This window comes from Anser brachyrhynchus (assembly GCF_964034855.1).
Source record: "Anser brachyrhynchus genome assembly, chromosome: 10".
In the NCBI taxonomy this organism is placed as follows: domain Eukaryota; kingdom Metazoa; phylum Chordata; class Aves; order Anseriformes; family Anatidae; genus Anser; species Anser brachyrhynchus.
In genome coordinates, this window is record NC_137705.1 from 18,548,860 (window position 1) to 18,562,726 (window position 13,867).

The 13,867-nt window shown below is 38.4% G+C and overlaps 1 protein-coding gene across 8 annotated transcripts in view; it reads left to right on the plus strand.

The window, feature by feature from the left end:
- SLC6A11 (solute carrier family 6 member 11) overlaps positions 1-13,867 on the plus strand; it is a 156,204-nt gene that overhangs the window by 38,055 nt on the left and 104,282 nt on the right. For 7 of the 8 annotated variants that reach the window (XM_080606744.1, XM_080606741.1, XM_080606742.1 and 4 more), the window contains exon 7: positions 4,396-4,530. The exons of the other annotated variant lie outside the window; for it this stretch is intronic. In XM_080606744.1, coding sequence (XP_080462870.1) covers positions 4,396-4,530 — 135 coding nt within the window. The remainder of the gene's footprint in view (positions 1-4,395; positions 4,531-13,867) is intronic. 8 annotated transcript variants of the gene reach the window in all.

Sequence of the window (13,867 nt, forward strand, 5' to 3'; positions counted from 1 at the left end):
TAAAATGAAATTGTTTCATTATAAATAAAAAAAAAAAAAAAGCATTGCAGCTTGCAGAAAAAACAATTCTTTCATTTTCATCTTTTTAAGATCTGAGATTTGTTATGATGAGGTCTGATCAATACCAGGGTATTTATTTAACATCCTGTCACTGAGAGACTCTTTATTAGGGAATGCAGTGATAGGACAAGGGATAACAGTTTTAACCGAAAAAAGGGTAGATTTACATTAGATGTAAGGGAGAAATTCTTCACTAGAAGGGCAGTGAGGCAGTGGCCCAGACTGCCTAGAGAAGCTGTGGCTGCCCCATCCCTGGCAGTGCCCAAGGCCAGGCTGGATGGGGCTGGGGGCAGCCTGGGCTGGTGGGAGGGGGCCCTGCGCATGACAGGGTGTTGGGACTGGATGGGCTTTGGGGTCCCTTCCAACCCAAGCTTTGCTATGATTCTGTGAAAACAAATAGATTCCTGTGTTTGTGTGAAAATCGGATAAAAGCTCTCATGTCCAAACCAGAAATGAGTGAGCTCCATGTATCCCTGTTTAACGTTGACATTAATACTGGATATTGCTTTGTTTATTTTTCCAGCTAGCCTATTGCTGTGGCCAAGGCTGTGTAGGACTTGCAACCATTTGAATGTTGAGTTTCATTGGTATCTCACAGATGTGCTGTTATTTTCTTACTTTGTCAGGGCAGTGATGAAACTTCCTTAACCTTCAAAAGTTATATTTTGTCCATTGAATTCTAGTTCAGTTATGGTTTTACTATGAGCCAAACAAAGGATTAAAGTCCACTGCTTCGTATTTTTGACTTGCTCTGCTAAGAAGCTGCTGTGATGTAGTGTGTGAATACCCGGCAGACATGTTCTGTAGTAGCTGTAGCCTGAGAAACCTGTTTTTAGGCTTCTAGAGTTGTGTGGCTCAGTAAATTGTATGCAGGGCATCTTCCTTATTCTCAACAGATTTATCACGGACTTCTTATGTTTTCTCACAAGCTAAGTCACCTTTGCTTGAACATCTGGAGCATGCTCTTGCCAGAACATTCAGAAAAGCACCTTTTCATTGAAGACAAGAAGTTCAACAGTCCCAGTAGCCAAATTTGTATCCACGCATTTGATTTATGCTTCTAAAGATGTTTAGGTATGAAAAGATGCAAACTGGTAGCTAGTTCATTTCTCAATACCTTCATGGTGCCTTATGCATGAAACCATTGCATAGATACCTACCTATCTTTATAACTAAACTTAAATTGCATCTCAGTCTCTTCAGGTTTTGCTACTTGAAGTGCCAGTACTTTGGTACTGAAAGTTCATGGCAGTCAAGAGTACCGCAATGCTTTTGAACATTTACTTTCAGGTTCCTTGGTCCTAATGCACTTTCAGCTAAGCACCTAAGTCTGCTTATGAACTGTTAGATGTCCCAGTAGGTGCCTCTCTACATAGCTATATATCTAAGTATGTTTGTAAATTTGCCCTTCCATTACATTCTAACAGGAGAACTTGGTAGAAAAACCACCATCCCAGAAATTTTTATTTTGTTTCCAACTGCTTTAACGCTGGCATTGCTCTGTTGAGTTTAAAAAAAGCATTTTGAGCATTGGAATGCAAATTAACATACCAAGCAATTAAAGTCAATTAAAACAGGATGCAGTGTAATTAGAAACAGTTGTGTTCACATTTTATATTCAGAGAGGTCTGATGTGCTGAAAGAAAAGAAAATAATTTTGGAAACTTTTAATGCCTACAGATGTGATGATGATGATGATAATGGCATTTGATTTCTAAAATGCCTCATCCTCCCTCACCTCACGAGCTCTTGAGAAGCATGATAAAATTAGTGCAGTGACAACTAATACACTAGACATAATGGAATTAAACGGCTCAACATACAGGGAGACTCAAACACTACCTACAAGCGATGGCCTTCTCTCCCCTTTCTGAGCACAATATATATGCCCGTTGAAGTCCCAGAGAAACTAGTACCCTTGTGAGCTCTATGAGCATTAACACCAACAATGTCTGTTGGCTCAGGAAGGGTGTGTCTTTCCTACACATGGTTTTTTGGGATCTCTTTCATTGTTTTGGATATCTGTATTAGCATTTTTTTCCACCAGAAATACTGAGACAGTTTTGCTCTCTATCCTCTTCCTGCATGGTAACCAGAAAGGAAGGAGAGTCCTCATTCTTCTGAAGCTGAGGCACACCCATTCTTATGATCAAAGGTGTTAGAGGTTGTGTTTCTAGTACTTGCAATAATGTTAATAGGTGTGGATGGACTGTGGAAGGCATTCTGAAAAGCAAGCAGGAAACTGAAGGGTACCTCTGCAAGCCTGGATGGTTGCTGTGGGATTGCAGACTGTTCAAGGATAGCTTTACCTGACATTTCATAGAGATAAGCAGTTTTAGCTCTTCTTCACTGATGTGAGTGAGGAAATACATCCAAAGGCACCTGGGAAGAAATCTGTTTTTACAAAACTGCAATCTGTTTACTAATGTAAAATGTTTCAAGGCAGTGGCAGGATGTACAAGAGATAGTAGGCTGCAAACTAGTATAGTTAATGAAGCATGATGCAATGAAATGTTATTTTTTTAAAATAAGACATTCAGGTGCGATACCTTCTGTGTCATCAAATGGATACCTCTACTGACTATTCCCATTACAAACAACGATTGATTTGAAAGAGGGAGAAAAATAGCTGTCAAAGAATTAAATATAAAAACATGAAAATTTGTTTCTAGCTACTCTGTCCTCTCCACCCAATACAAGACTCAGATCAGATCCATGTCCATTCCATATTTCTTTTTTACTTCTTAGTAACTCATTATCTGTTTTTATTTGGAACCTCACTGTGGAGATACAACCTCTCTTTGAGACAAGTTCTATTTGTACACAGCTAGGTTTGCTTTTCCACTAACATTCAGTGATAATAGATGGAAACACTGAGATAAAACTGTCTATTTTGCACTGTATTGACCTACGAATTAATCAATTTGGGATCTTGCAACCTATAGGATTACAATGGTTGGCTCAATTTCCTAGGAAAATGATGATTTGTATTTTCAAAAGGCTTGAGATACCTGAAAGATATGTAGGTACTTACTTCATATTCAGGTCAGGAAGAATAAGGTGTCGAAGTATAGTTTGGGCAGCTAGACACATTCAAAGCTCTGCTGTGTGATTTTAACTTCCCCTTTTTCATTTCATATTTGGATATATGTGCACGGCACTGTCTGAAAATCAAAATTCAGTTAATTCGTCGCTGAAAATGTGTTTTTCCTATTATGGGTGCATTCTCTGATGTATATTTTTCATTTACATAGGCATGAACCAGTTAATGAACTTCTAAATCTAAAATGCCTGTTTTTGAGAGCTATGCAATTTATATTTTTTTACCATGTTTTCCCCCACATTCCTGCATAATTTTGACTTGTGCAAGGCAGAGATATATAAGAGCATCACTCATTTTAGGATATTCTCTATCTAGTTTGCACAGGTAGAAATAGTTACAGAGGTTAATGGAAAATTAAGTTTAAGGTACAGTACTATTAAAAGGAAACATTTGTAGTGACGTGGAACCTATTAGCTAAACCATTTCCAATTTTGAATAGCTATATATGGCTGTCAGGTATGTGACTGTACAATAGGAGAAATTCTGCTAAATTTTTTCTTTAGAAAATAGAACTTCTGTCAGGTTTCCAGAAACGTTCAGTTGCTCTCCATGTGCAAAGTATACTGATTTCTGAAAAAATCTGTCTTTGTGAAAATAGAAATTGCTGGGTTTGAGCACTTAAGAAATCCTGCCTTAAGGTGCTTTGTATGATAAAGGTAATATAGCAAATTGCCAGGGGATATACGTAGTATTTAACCTTTAGGTTTAATTAAATACTTTTTACTCAAGCATGGACATGCAGGCAAAGTAGTTTTATGAGATGCCAGCTTAGTAATTACTAGGTGACTGAGAGTTCACTGCAGATGCTGCTATGCAATACGTATAAGATTATGCCATGAATTATCTGCTATTACAATCAGTTTCCTTGTATCAGTGTTTGGAATAGTACACTGTATAGTGCATATGTACACTATAGTATAGTGGCTAGTGGCTAGTCACCTGTCACAAACCAAGAGTAAATAATACGCTTAGAGAACTTCACAGTCTCTCTATAAAAAAGTGTTGACCTTTCCTTACAAGAAGGTAATATGGCTGGAGGACAAAATTCGCCTGTGTGAAAACAAGGGCGTCAAAAGCCCCTTTCCCTCCAGAAAAGGATTTAATTGTGTTGTTGTGTTTTTTGTTGTTGTTTGTTTTTTGTTTGTTTGCTTTTAATGTTATAGCAAAGTAGAGGATGCTCTTTGTTGCACTTGTAAGAAAATATTTTTCTAATGATTACTACTTCTTGCTAGGTTGTATATGTAACAGCCACGTTTCCCTATATCATGCTGATGATTCTTCTGATTCGAGGAGTAACACTGCCAGGTGCTTCTGAGGGGATAAAATTCTACTTGTACCCTGACCTTTCTCGACTCTCTGACCCGCAGGTAGGATCATGGTTCATGTGTTTATTTTCCTCCCTGACTCTGAAAAACTGCAAGAGTTTCTTGATTTTAAATTCTGAATGTAGACGATTGCTGGATAGTTGTTCATTGTTAGAGATCTGGAATTGTGGATAGGGCTTTAAAACCATCAGTAGTTACAGCTGTTGGAACATATTATTCTTTCAGTAGAGAAGTACCTTGGCTGATAAATCAGAATTTTCAGAAGTGTTTTGTTGCAGTGCTTCTTCTGCCACTTTGGGGCAAGAGCATTGCTACTGGTTTCAAAGAGAACAATTTTAACTAAGCCTTACCCATTTTAGAGTTGTACCTTTCTGTCCTCGTTCCAAATTGAAATCTTAATGAAGAGTAGTATAGAAATTAGTCATTCAGATGATTAAGGCCTTTGAAGCGGAAGTCTCTATTTTTTTTAGTTACTTCCAGAGTAGAGTTGAACATGGAAATACTGGGGTGATTTTTTTCAGTGACAGATTAATACAATAAAATAGTTATTATATATCATTCCTCTGATATTAAAGAGGGAAAATGACACAAACTCTGTAGGAGCTCTCTGTAAGCGCTCTCTGTAAGAGCTTGTGAAGTTGCAAATAGCACTTTGCTTATCTGGTTTGACAATCTAAAAGACATTAAACAGTGTTACTCCTAAGCCTGTTATAATATTAAATGGATCCTGAGATAGAGATAAAAGAGAAAGTGTGGTAATATTTGTCAAAATTAATTTTTTTTTAAGTACTCACTTCTGGTTACTGAAAATGTGTTAGCAGAAGTGCTTTTTTGCAGACGACGATACAGGAAACCTTCCAGGTTATTTCCCTGAAGCTTCTAAAACAATTGTCTCATGTAAAGGTCACCTTTAACAACTAATATTTCTACAAAAGGGAAAAAAAGGGCTAGAAAGAAAAGATGCATTTAAAATACAGAAAATTTCAGATGCAAATGTAATCGTGTTGCTACTTTTGGGCTCCATGGTGTTTCCACCATTGTATGCCAGCATAGGTGAGAGGTAGAAAGAGCTGTGGAAACAGAGTTAGATCGACTGTTGTGTCATGGCTTTGTAACAGGTAGCCTTAATCTTGCTTAGAGGAGTCTACAGTGCACGTGCAAAATTAGCACAGTAACAGAAAAAAAACCAGTAGGATTCTCTGACATGCTCCCATTTATTGTTTGCAACATAAAATAGACTCAGGCTCTAGTAAATTCAGCAAGGCAGGCCAATTTCAGATGAACCCAATATGTTTTAACTCGGCAGAGGCAAGAAATGTGACTGTCATACATGTACCTGAGAGCATGGATGGCACAATTTATGTTCAGTTTTAACTAGGGCTTCACCCTGCAGTGTCGTTCTGACAACTCAAGGTACCAAAGTGCTGAGCACTCTCTTCTTGTACTGCACCATGATGGTTCGTCCACCTGTGAAGTCCGTCAACTTAACGAGAGCAGGAGGTGGTCCTGCTGCTTAAATGTTGCTTCCTTCATTTGTCCACTGTTGTGTGTGAGGCCTTTAAACAAGATTTTGCTCTGTATGTGGATTTTTCACATGCTACTGTCACCCTTGCTTCTGTTCTTCAATGAAGGAGGTCATGCAAGCTTAAGCTACATTATTGTCAGGTTATAAGGGGTTTTTATATGCCTATTTACTATACTATTTCCATTTGTAAAGAAATACATTGTTGCCATGACAATTTCCAAAGCATGTAGTATTATTCCAAAGGAGGCTGTGAAGTACAAAGCTGTTAAGACACGTGTGAGTATATCTGTTGGTCCCACACATACAGCTCAGCTGATACGAGAACATCTTTTGGGAAGGCTTAATGTTTTGTTTTAACAAGCCAACATTTTTCCTCCATTTCAATGTGTCTTTGCCCAATGCATTTCCATACTTACAACATTCAGTATTTTAAAGATTCAGCTCATTTTTGTGGAAAAGAAGCTGAAATAGAATGGGCCACAATAGGGGCTGTGAACAATAATAGAGATAATAATAGAGATAATAGAGATGGCTTATTTGTCATATGGGTGGTGAAATGTTTTTAGAGCATTATTTTTATGTTGAAAAAAAAAAAACCTGTTTCACTGAAGTTGAAATGTTTTGCTGAGACTAATCAATTCTGGCAGAATATTTGCAGAAAGATTTCTGACCTATGTGTAGGGCCTATAGTCACTTTTCAACAAATAAGGAAAATTTCGCTTCTCAATGTTTAAAGTAAAACTGAGAAAAAAAATGGCACAAATAAATTTATTTAAAAAAAAAAGTCAAAATGGAATTGCTTCACCTAAAATAGTGATAATGTAACTACACACACACATTTCTGTTTTATGGAAAAGTAGAACATACTAATGTTCAAAACCATGATTTTTTGTATCAAAAAAAAAAACCATTCCACAAGCCTCTTCTGAAGTTGTTCTAGAGGTTTTTGTCAAGGAGCAAGTAGAGGACATCTGAAATAACCTTGATATTTGTGCTTCCAGTTTTCATCTTCACTCTTGTTTGTTTGATTTACTCCACAATATCAAAGCAATAATGCATGTGTGCTACCAGAAGTTGTTTTCCTCTTTAGTTGGAGGTCTGTTTAAATAATGTTCCAAGAAGGCTCTGTGTGTCTGTATTAAGATAGCAGTATTTGATCCACGGTGCCAACTATGTTTACTGTGGATTAAATTAAGTTTCTCTTCAAGGCTCACTTTAGTTTGAAGTTCTTGAATCTTTTGTCTTTGTGTAATTTGCATTCCATGGTTCATTTTAGCTTTCTAAGCAGCTATTCATCTGTCTTTTCAGTTCCTTTTAGCTTTCAAGTGCTGTGTTCTCTATTTCATTTTTATATTCTATCTTTTCAGTAGACTAGATCCTCTTGGTTTGAAAATGCCATCTTTTGTCCTGTGTGTCTGTAGGGCTCGTACCAAACACTTTTCATTATAATCGTGGAGTACTGTATTTTAGCTTCAGTAATGCTTTGTTTCACCAGCTGTGAGGTCTCTGTAGCCCCATGTTCAAATTGGCTTGAAATATGTCCCTCTACCCCTGATCTAGAAGATATAGCTGCTGTTCTTTGCTTAAATATGGGGTCTTTCCTGAGCTACAACTCACACAAAAGAAGTATTTTGCAAAGTTAACAGGATTGTTATGCTTTTTGTGTGCAAGTCTGACTCAGGATATCGTTCTGGTTGTCTCTCAACAGATTCAAGTCACTTAATATGTAATAGTGCTTGTGTGTGTGGTACTCACTGCTGAGTGATTACCTTTTTTTTTTTTTTTTTTTTGAGAAAAGGTTTGATTCTCAATAATGGGATTTTCCTAACATTTATGCACTGAAGAGATTTAAAACTCTTTGATAGGGAGTAGCAGACGTAACAGTTTGATGGATCAGGGTATAACTATATGGTAAATTTAATCCCAGCTGCAGCAGTGGATTCTTAAAATGAGGAAGGAAATAAAAATAAAGCCTTCTTGTTTATTTTGTGCTTGTATGCTAATAACTGGCTGAGTTACTGCTTTATATTTAAAACAAACAACAGCAAATATTATTTTAATTGAACTATTCTTTATATCTTTTGTAGGTATGAGCATGCCAACATATTTAGGGTTGTGGTCTTCTCTGAACAGTCAGTGCTTACCAAAATCTTGAACAAATTTAATTGCCCTGGGTTTTGGGACTGGATTGCACCCCAGAATGCATTTCCATGTGGAAGGAATGCCAGTTGTACTTTATCTCTGATATAAGCTCACATGAATGTTAAGCATGATAAATGAATGACAGAGCAAATTACATAAAAGGCACAGGAAAATCTGAGCCATCATGGTTAGGATCGATTTTATATTTCTCTGATCTTTTATTTGCAGTAGGAAAGTGTGAACGTTGCATTAAAATTTCTGATGGCAGAAATATTTCCACAACGCACCTCTAGTAGTTCGGCTGTGTGAGTTCAGTTGTTAGGTAGCTGTGACTGTACTCTTGCATGCCCCTCTACTCTCTCATGTTTGCGTCTTCTCTGAAAGACAGAGACAAAAGATAAAAACAACAGGTGATTAAAAAAAGTTGTCTTCAGAGAGGACCTCTAGTACTTTGGTTGTGTCCTTGTTCCAGTTACACTTAATTTTGTCATGACAGGAGACCAAGTTATGGGGAAAAAATGATATTGGATGGGGAATTAGGATTAGAAAGAAAGGAAGAGGACAGTGACTTACGTTAGAATAAAAAAAATAGTTTGACAAGCTTGCCTACAATAAGACCACTGACTTTTAAAAAATAAAAAGTCTAACATTCAGCATGATTTTATCTTTAAGTAGATCTAAGTAGTCTAACAATAACTTTTTTTTCCCCCATAATGGTCATATACACTAATGAACAATACCACGTTACTCCCCACCTCATAAACCCCAAGAAACAAATTATCAAGTGTGGAATGATAGAATAACAGGGCTTGGATGAGACCTCCCGAGGTTGCCTCAGCCAGTGCTGTGCTCAAAGCAGGGCCAACCTGATAAGGTTACTCAGGATACGGTCTGGGTGAGTTTTGAACTCAGTGAACAGAAATTCCACAACTTGTTCCAGTGTTTGACCACCTTCTCAGTGACTTTTTTTCTTTTAATCAGAATTTTCTTTTAAACATAATTTCCCATGCTTCGACCTAATGCCTAGTGCCTGTTGTCCTGTGTCTGTGCTCTTACTCTGTTTCTCGAGAGTTTGACTTGTCTGGTTTTTCTTCCATGCAGCAAGGGAACAGAGCAACCAGATTTCTTAGTTTTATCTTTCTGAGTCTGGGCAAATCCAGTTTTTGTCTGGATTTTACATCTGTAATGTTCTCCAGTTCCCTTAACTATGTTGCTGGCCATCCACTGAACTTGTTCTTCTACTTCGAAGTTGTTACAGTACTTCCCATTCTCACAAGTGCCAAATAGAGGGGATGAATCACTTCCCTCAGCCTGCTGTATAGACTCTTGCTAATACAGGACAGGATGCAATTGAATTTGTTGGTTGAAGGCACCCTGCTGACTCATGTCTGACTTGTTCTTCTTCAGGAGCCCCAGGTCCAGTTTTTGAGCCGGTTTGTGCCCAGCCTATGTGGCTGCATAGGGTGATTTTGTCCCAGGTGAAGGACTTTGCATTTGCTTTTTTGTATTTCATGAGGTCGCTCTCACCTATTTTTTCAGATTTTTGATATCCCTCTGAATCCCAGCCTTCCCTGCCAGGCTGTAGATCACTCTCCCCAATTTAACATCATCCACCAATGTGCTGAGAGAGCGCACCATCCTGTCAGCCAAACTGTTAACAAGGCAATGTGTTAAATAGTGTTAGCTCCTGTACTGATCACTCAGAGACATCACTAATAACAGCCAACCAGTTGCACTTTGCATCATGGTTCTTTGAGCTGGCAGTCCAGCCAGTTTTCCAATCAATTTGAAAAAGACTTCCAAGAGGACTTTTTCCATAACTTTCCCTGGCACTGAGGTTTGGTTGACTGGATTGTACCTCACTGGATCTTCTTTCCTGCCTTCTTGAAAATGAGTATAAAGCTTGTATTTCTCCAGGCATCATGAACTTCCTCCAATTGTTATGACCTTTCAAAGATAAGAGAAAGCATCCTTGCAATGATGCCCTTGGCACTTTTGGATGCATCTTGTTGAGTTCTATGGACCTTGTATGTCCCCTTTCTCATTCTAGAACAAATACCGTAGTCACACTGGTGGTTTTTTTTTTTTTGTTTGTTTGTTTTTTTTAGGGAAATATCTCTAGCTGCTATTAGAGCAAATAGCTACAGCTGTTATATGTATATGTTATATGTTCATAAGCATGCAAAATGGTCTAAAATGTTCTAGTGTACCACAACATGAGTGCATAGGACCTCTTGGACCTGTACAAGCAAGTCCAGAGGAAACCACAAGGCTGGAGCACCTCTCATGTGAAGCCAGGCTGAGGGAGCTGGCGTTCTTCAGCATGGAGAAGACTCTGGCAAGGCCTTATAGCGGCTTTCTGGTACCTAAAGAGGGCTGCAGGAAAGTTGGGGAGGGACTCTTTGGCAGGGGCTGTAGGAACAGGACAAGGGATAACAGTTTGAAACTAACAGAGGCTGGATTTAGATCAGATATAAGAAATTCTTCCTTCAGAGGGCGGTGAGGCCCTGGCCCAGGCTGCCCCGAGGAGCTGTGGCTGCCCCATCCCTGGCAGTGCCCAAGGCCAGGCTGGATGGGGCTGGGGGCAGCCTGGGCTGGTGGGAGGGGGCCCTGCCCGTGGCAGGGGGGTCGGGACTGGGTGGGCTTTGGGGTCCCTTCCAATCCAAGCTGTTCTATGATTCTATTATAGCAATGAATATAGCAATGAACCAGAAAAAAAAAATAAAAATAAAAAAACACCCTTAAGCTAGATAAGGCTCATAGCACAAAGATGACTCTCTTATGCTGCCCTCTGTCTCAAAAACTTCTTTTTTAACCTGTATTTTCCTGTGTGGAACTTTGGCTGTTTTCATGCTCTGTTTATAGAGAAAAAGAATGTTTTAGTAAATTGGATATATGTTGTAGAGAAAATGCATTTTTTCAGTAGAAACGCACTTAGAATAAATACAAAATAAAATATTATTTTTGCTTCCCAAATTGCAGTTTGCATGTTTCTTTTCCTAGCTATTAATTTTTGAGCAAGTAATTGCAATTAGTTCTTTTAAAAACTATGCAAATTACCAAAAATGTTCACAACTCCTATACAATTACACTACATATAATATGCAAGTGTGTGAGAAAGTTCTGAGAATACTATCTAGGTGTATAGGTAATATTTCATTAATTTCTGTTCTATTCAACCTGGAAAAATATTTAAGAACTTGCCTGTCCTTAACTTTTGATTTCCATTGTTTAAAAACGCAGAATTTTCAGCAGTAAGAGCTGCAGCAGTAATGCCATTCTGATTCTTTACCAAGCTCTCTCTTTAGCAGAAACAAAAATAACCCCGATTAATTCCCCGTTAGTTCGTGCAGCCTTGCAACTCTCACAATCGCATCGCCATCTTGAGGCCAAATGAAGCCTATGTTTTCAAAGGCAGAATTAAAAGTACTCAGCTTTAAAAGTGGGGGCAACTCTTTCATCTAAACAGAGGTCTAAGGCTGCTTTTTTTTTTTTGTATGTTTGTTTTTAAACAAAACTGTAGAATAAATAGTGATTCCATTTTCGTGTAGTTTCATGCTCTTAAAACCAAGGAACCTGTATGAATTCCTGAGCAGTGGATTTCAGAACTGCACTGTAGCTGTCTAAGCATGCTAATCTTTAGAACTAAAACAAAAAATTTCCATTTTTTGGCACTGAAATTAAGTCTAACTGATGGATAAGTTCTTGATGCTTTTATCCCTTTGAAGTGTGACAAGTGAGAAACTTGCAGTCTAGTGAGAAATATGCTTGACACAATGCGTTCAGTAGAGTGTGGTCAGCCTAGTTTTTAAAAATGGTATGTAGAAAAATAGGTTCAGAGGCAGATCACCTGTCCTAAATGTTCCCAGCCTTTTAATACCACTAAGTCTAGTAGTACCTTCAGCCATTTGCTGCATTTTTCACTGTTAGAAGGGCTTGTGCAGCCATATTTTTTTTTTCTCAGAGAGATAGCTGGGAAAAAATGGTAGTAATGAGAAGAGGAGGATGTCTAGTTCCTATCACACTCATGCCGTTCTCTTAACAACTATGGGATTTACTTTATTTTCCTACCACTTTCTTCCCATCCTCTGTCTGGTTTGCTTCATTAGGTATTCACTTTCTGAACCAGGCAATTATGATGCACACAGCTGTGAGCTGTAGTAAATGTAAAAAAGAGGAATGAAATTCCGGAAGTTTGTGCAAGGCTGTAGGTATGAAAATCCTTAGATGAATTTACTGTGTATACAACTCCAACCCTGATGTGTGTTTTTGAACAAACAACCTTTGTTTATTTGATATGAAATCTAAATTTCAAACCATTCTTTTTACAAAAGGAAAAAAAAAATATCTTGCTGCAGTTGTGAGGCTCTCGTGTTCCTGTTAAGTAATAAACACCTGCCCCAACTTTTTAAATTGAAACTTCAAGAAGAATTGATTCTTCTCAACGGAAGTCTGCTGTTTGCACTACATTATAAATATCATTACAAATAACTGAGATTTTAAATTGTAACATAAGCAGAGGACATAAGCTGGTATGATGTTTAGAAACATTTTGTCCTACAATGCAGTTTATAATCTGTGTAAAATTATTTATGTGGTTTTAAAGAATAGCAAGACTAACAAATCGCTCTAATGCAGCATTCTTGCTGAAAGAACAGAGATGTTTAGCTAAGCCATAAATCACTTCTGGGAGTCTATTCCCAGTTGCTCCAAAGAAGGGCTGAAGGCAAGCCTGGGAGCACATTTCATTTCCCCTGGCGAAAGATGTGTACTCACTGCTGTCTTGCAGTCAAGCTGCACTGCAGCGACTGGGCACATACATTTCAAAATGCATGGGGAGAATACACTCAGGGTCTTCTCCTTTGACAGAATAATTGCCGTCTGCAGTGCATATGGAACAGCTTAGTATTCATACACAAGTCACTACATTGTGCAAAGATTGTAGATATATCCAAGTATGTGGTGGGAAAGCCAAACTCTAACTTGGATAAATCATTGCTAACTGTTGGTGTAAGTGGGTGACTGGGATGTAGCTTCATGCCTCAATATACAGCTCTGTTATTTCAACAGCATAATATTGTGACTATAATTTTGTGTGTAGCAAATGGGGTTTCAGAAGTCCAGCTATGGCTTTGGAGAGTTGTTTCAAGCTCTGAGCAACCAGTTTGTCTCCTTCCCCCCCCCACAGTTCTTCCTTGTGTTTCTTGCTGTTGCTACACAAGCAACAGCAAGCTGAGCAGGCAACAGCAGGTTTTGGCAGTTTGAAGAGACTTGTTGAAAGAATGGGGTCATTTTGTAATTTCCCTAGGGCCTCTAGGCCACCTGGAATCTCTCCCAGCTATCCCTGCAGCCCCTTAGCAACCTTGGCAATGGAGAGACATCATCCGACTTTCAGGGAAGCTCAAACTGCACTTTTATATTAGACCTCATGGCTAGCGGGATATGCCACTGGAGGGAGACAGGATCCAAGCGTTAGCTCGCTCAGTGTGTTACCATAACAGAAATTTTCAGTTTACAATGATGGCACCCCAAAAAAAACCTAGATAAACCCGAAGAGCCATTTTGTGCTGAAGTTAATGTACATTCTCAGGAACACTTAAAGAACTGCTAATGCTATCAATGAGTGCAGCCTGTCAGCTGCACTGGAATTCAAGTCCCCCAGCAAGAGAAAAGCTGTTGATAAAATTTAATTTGTTACAGGAGAAATTAAAA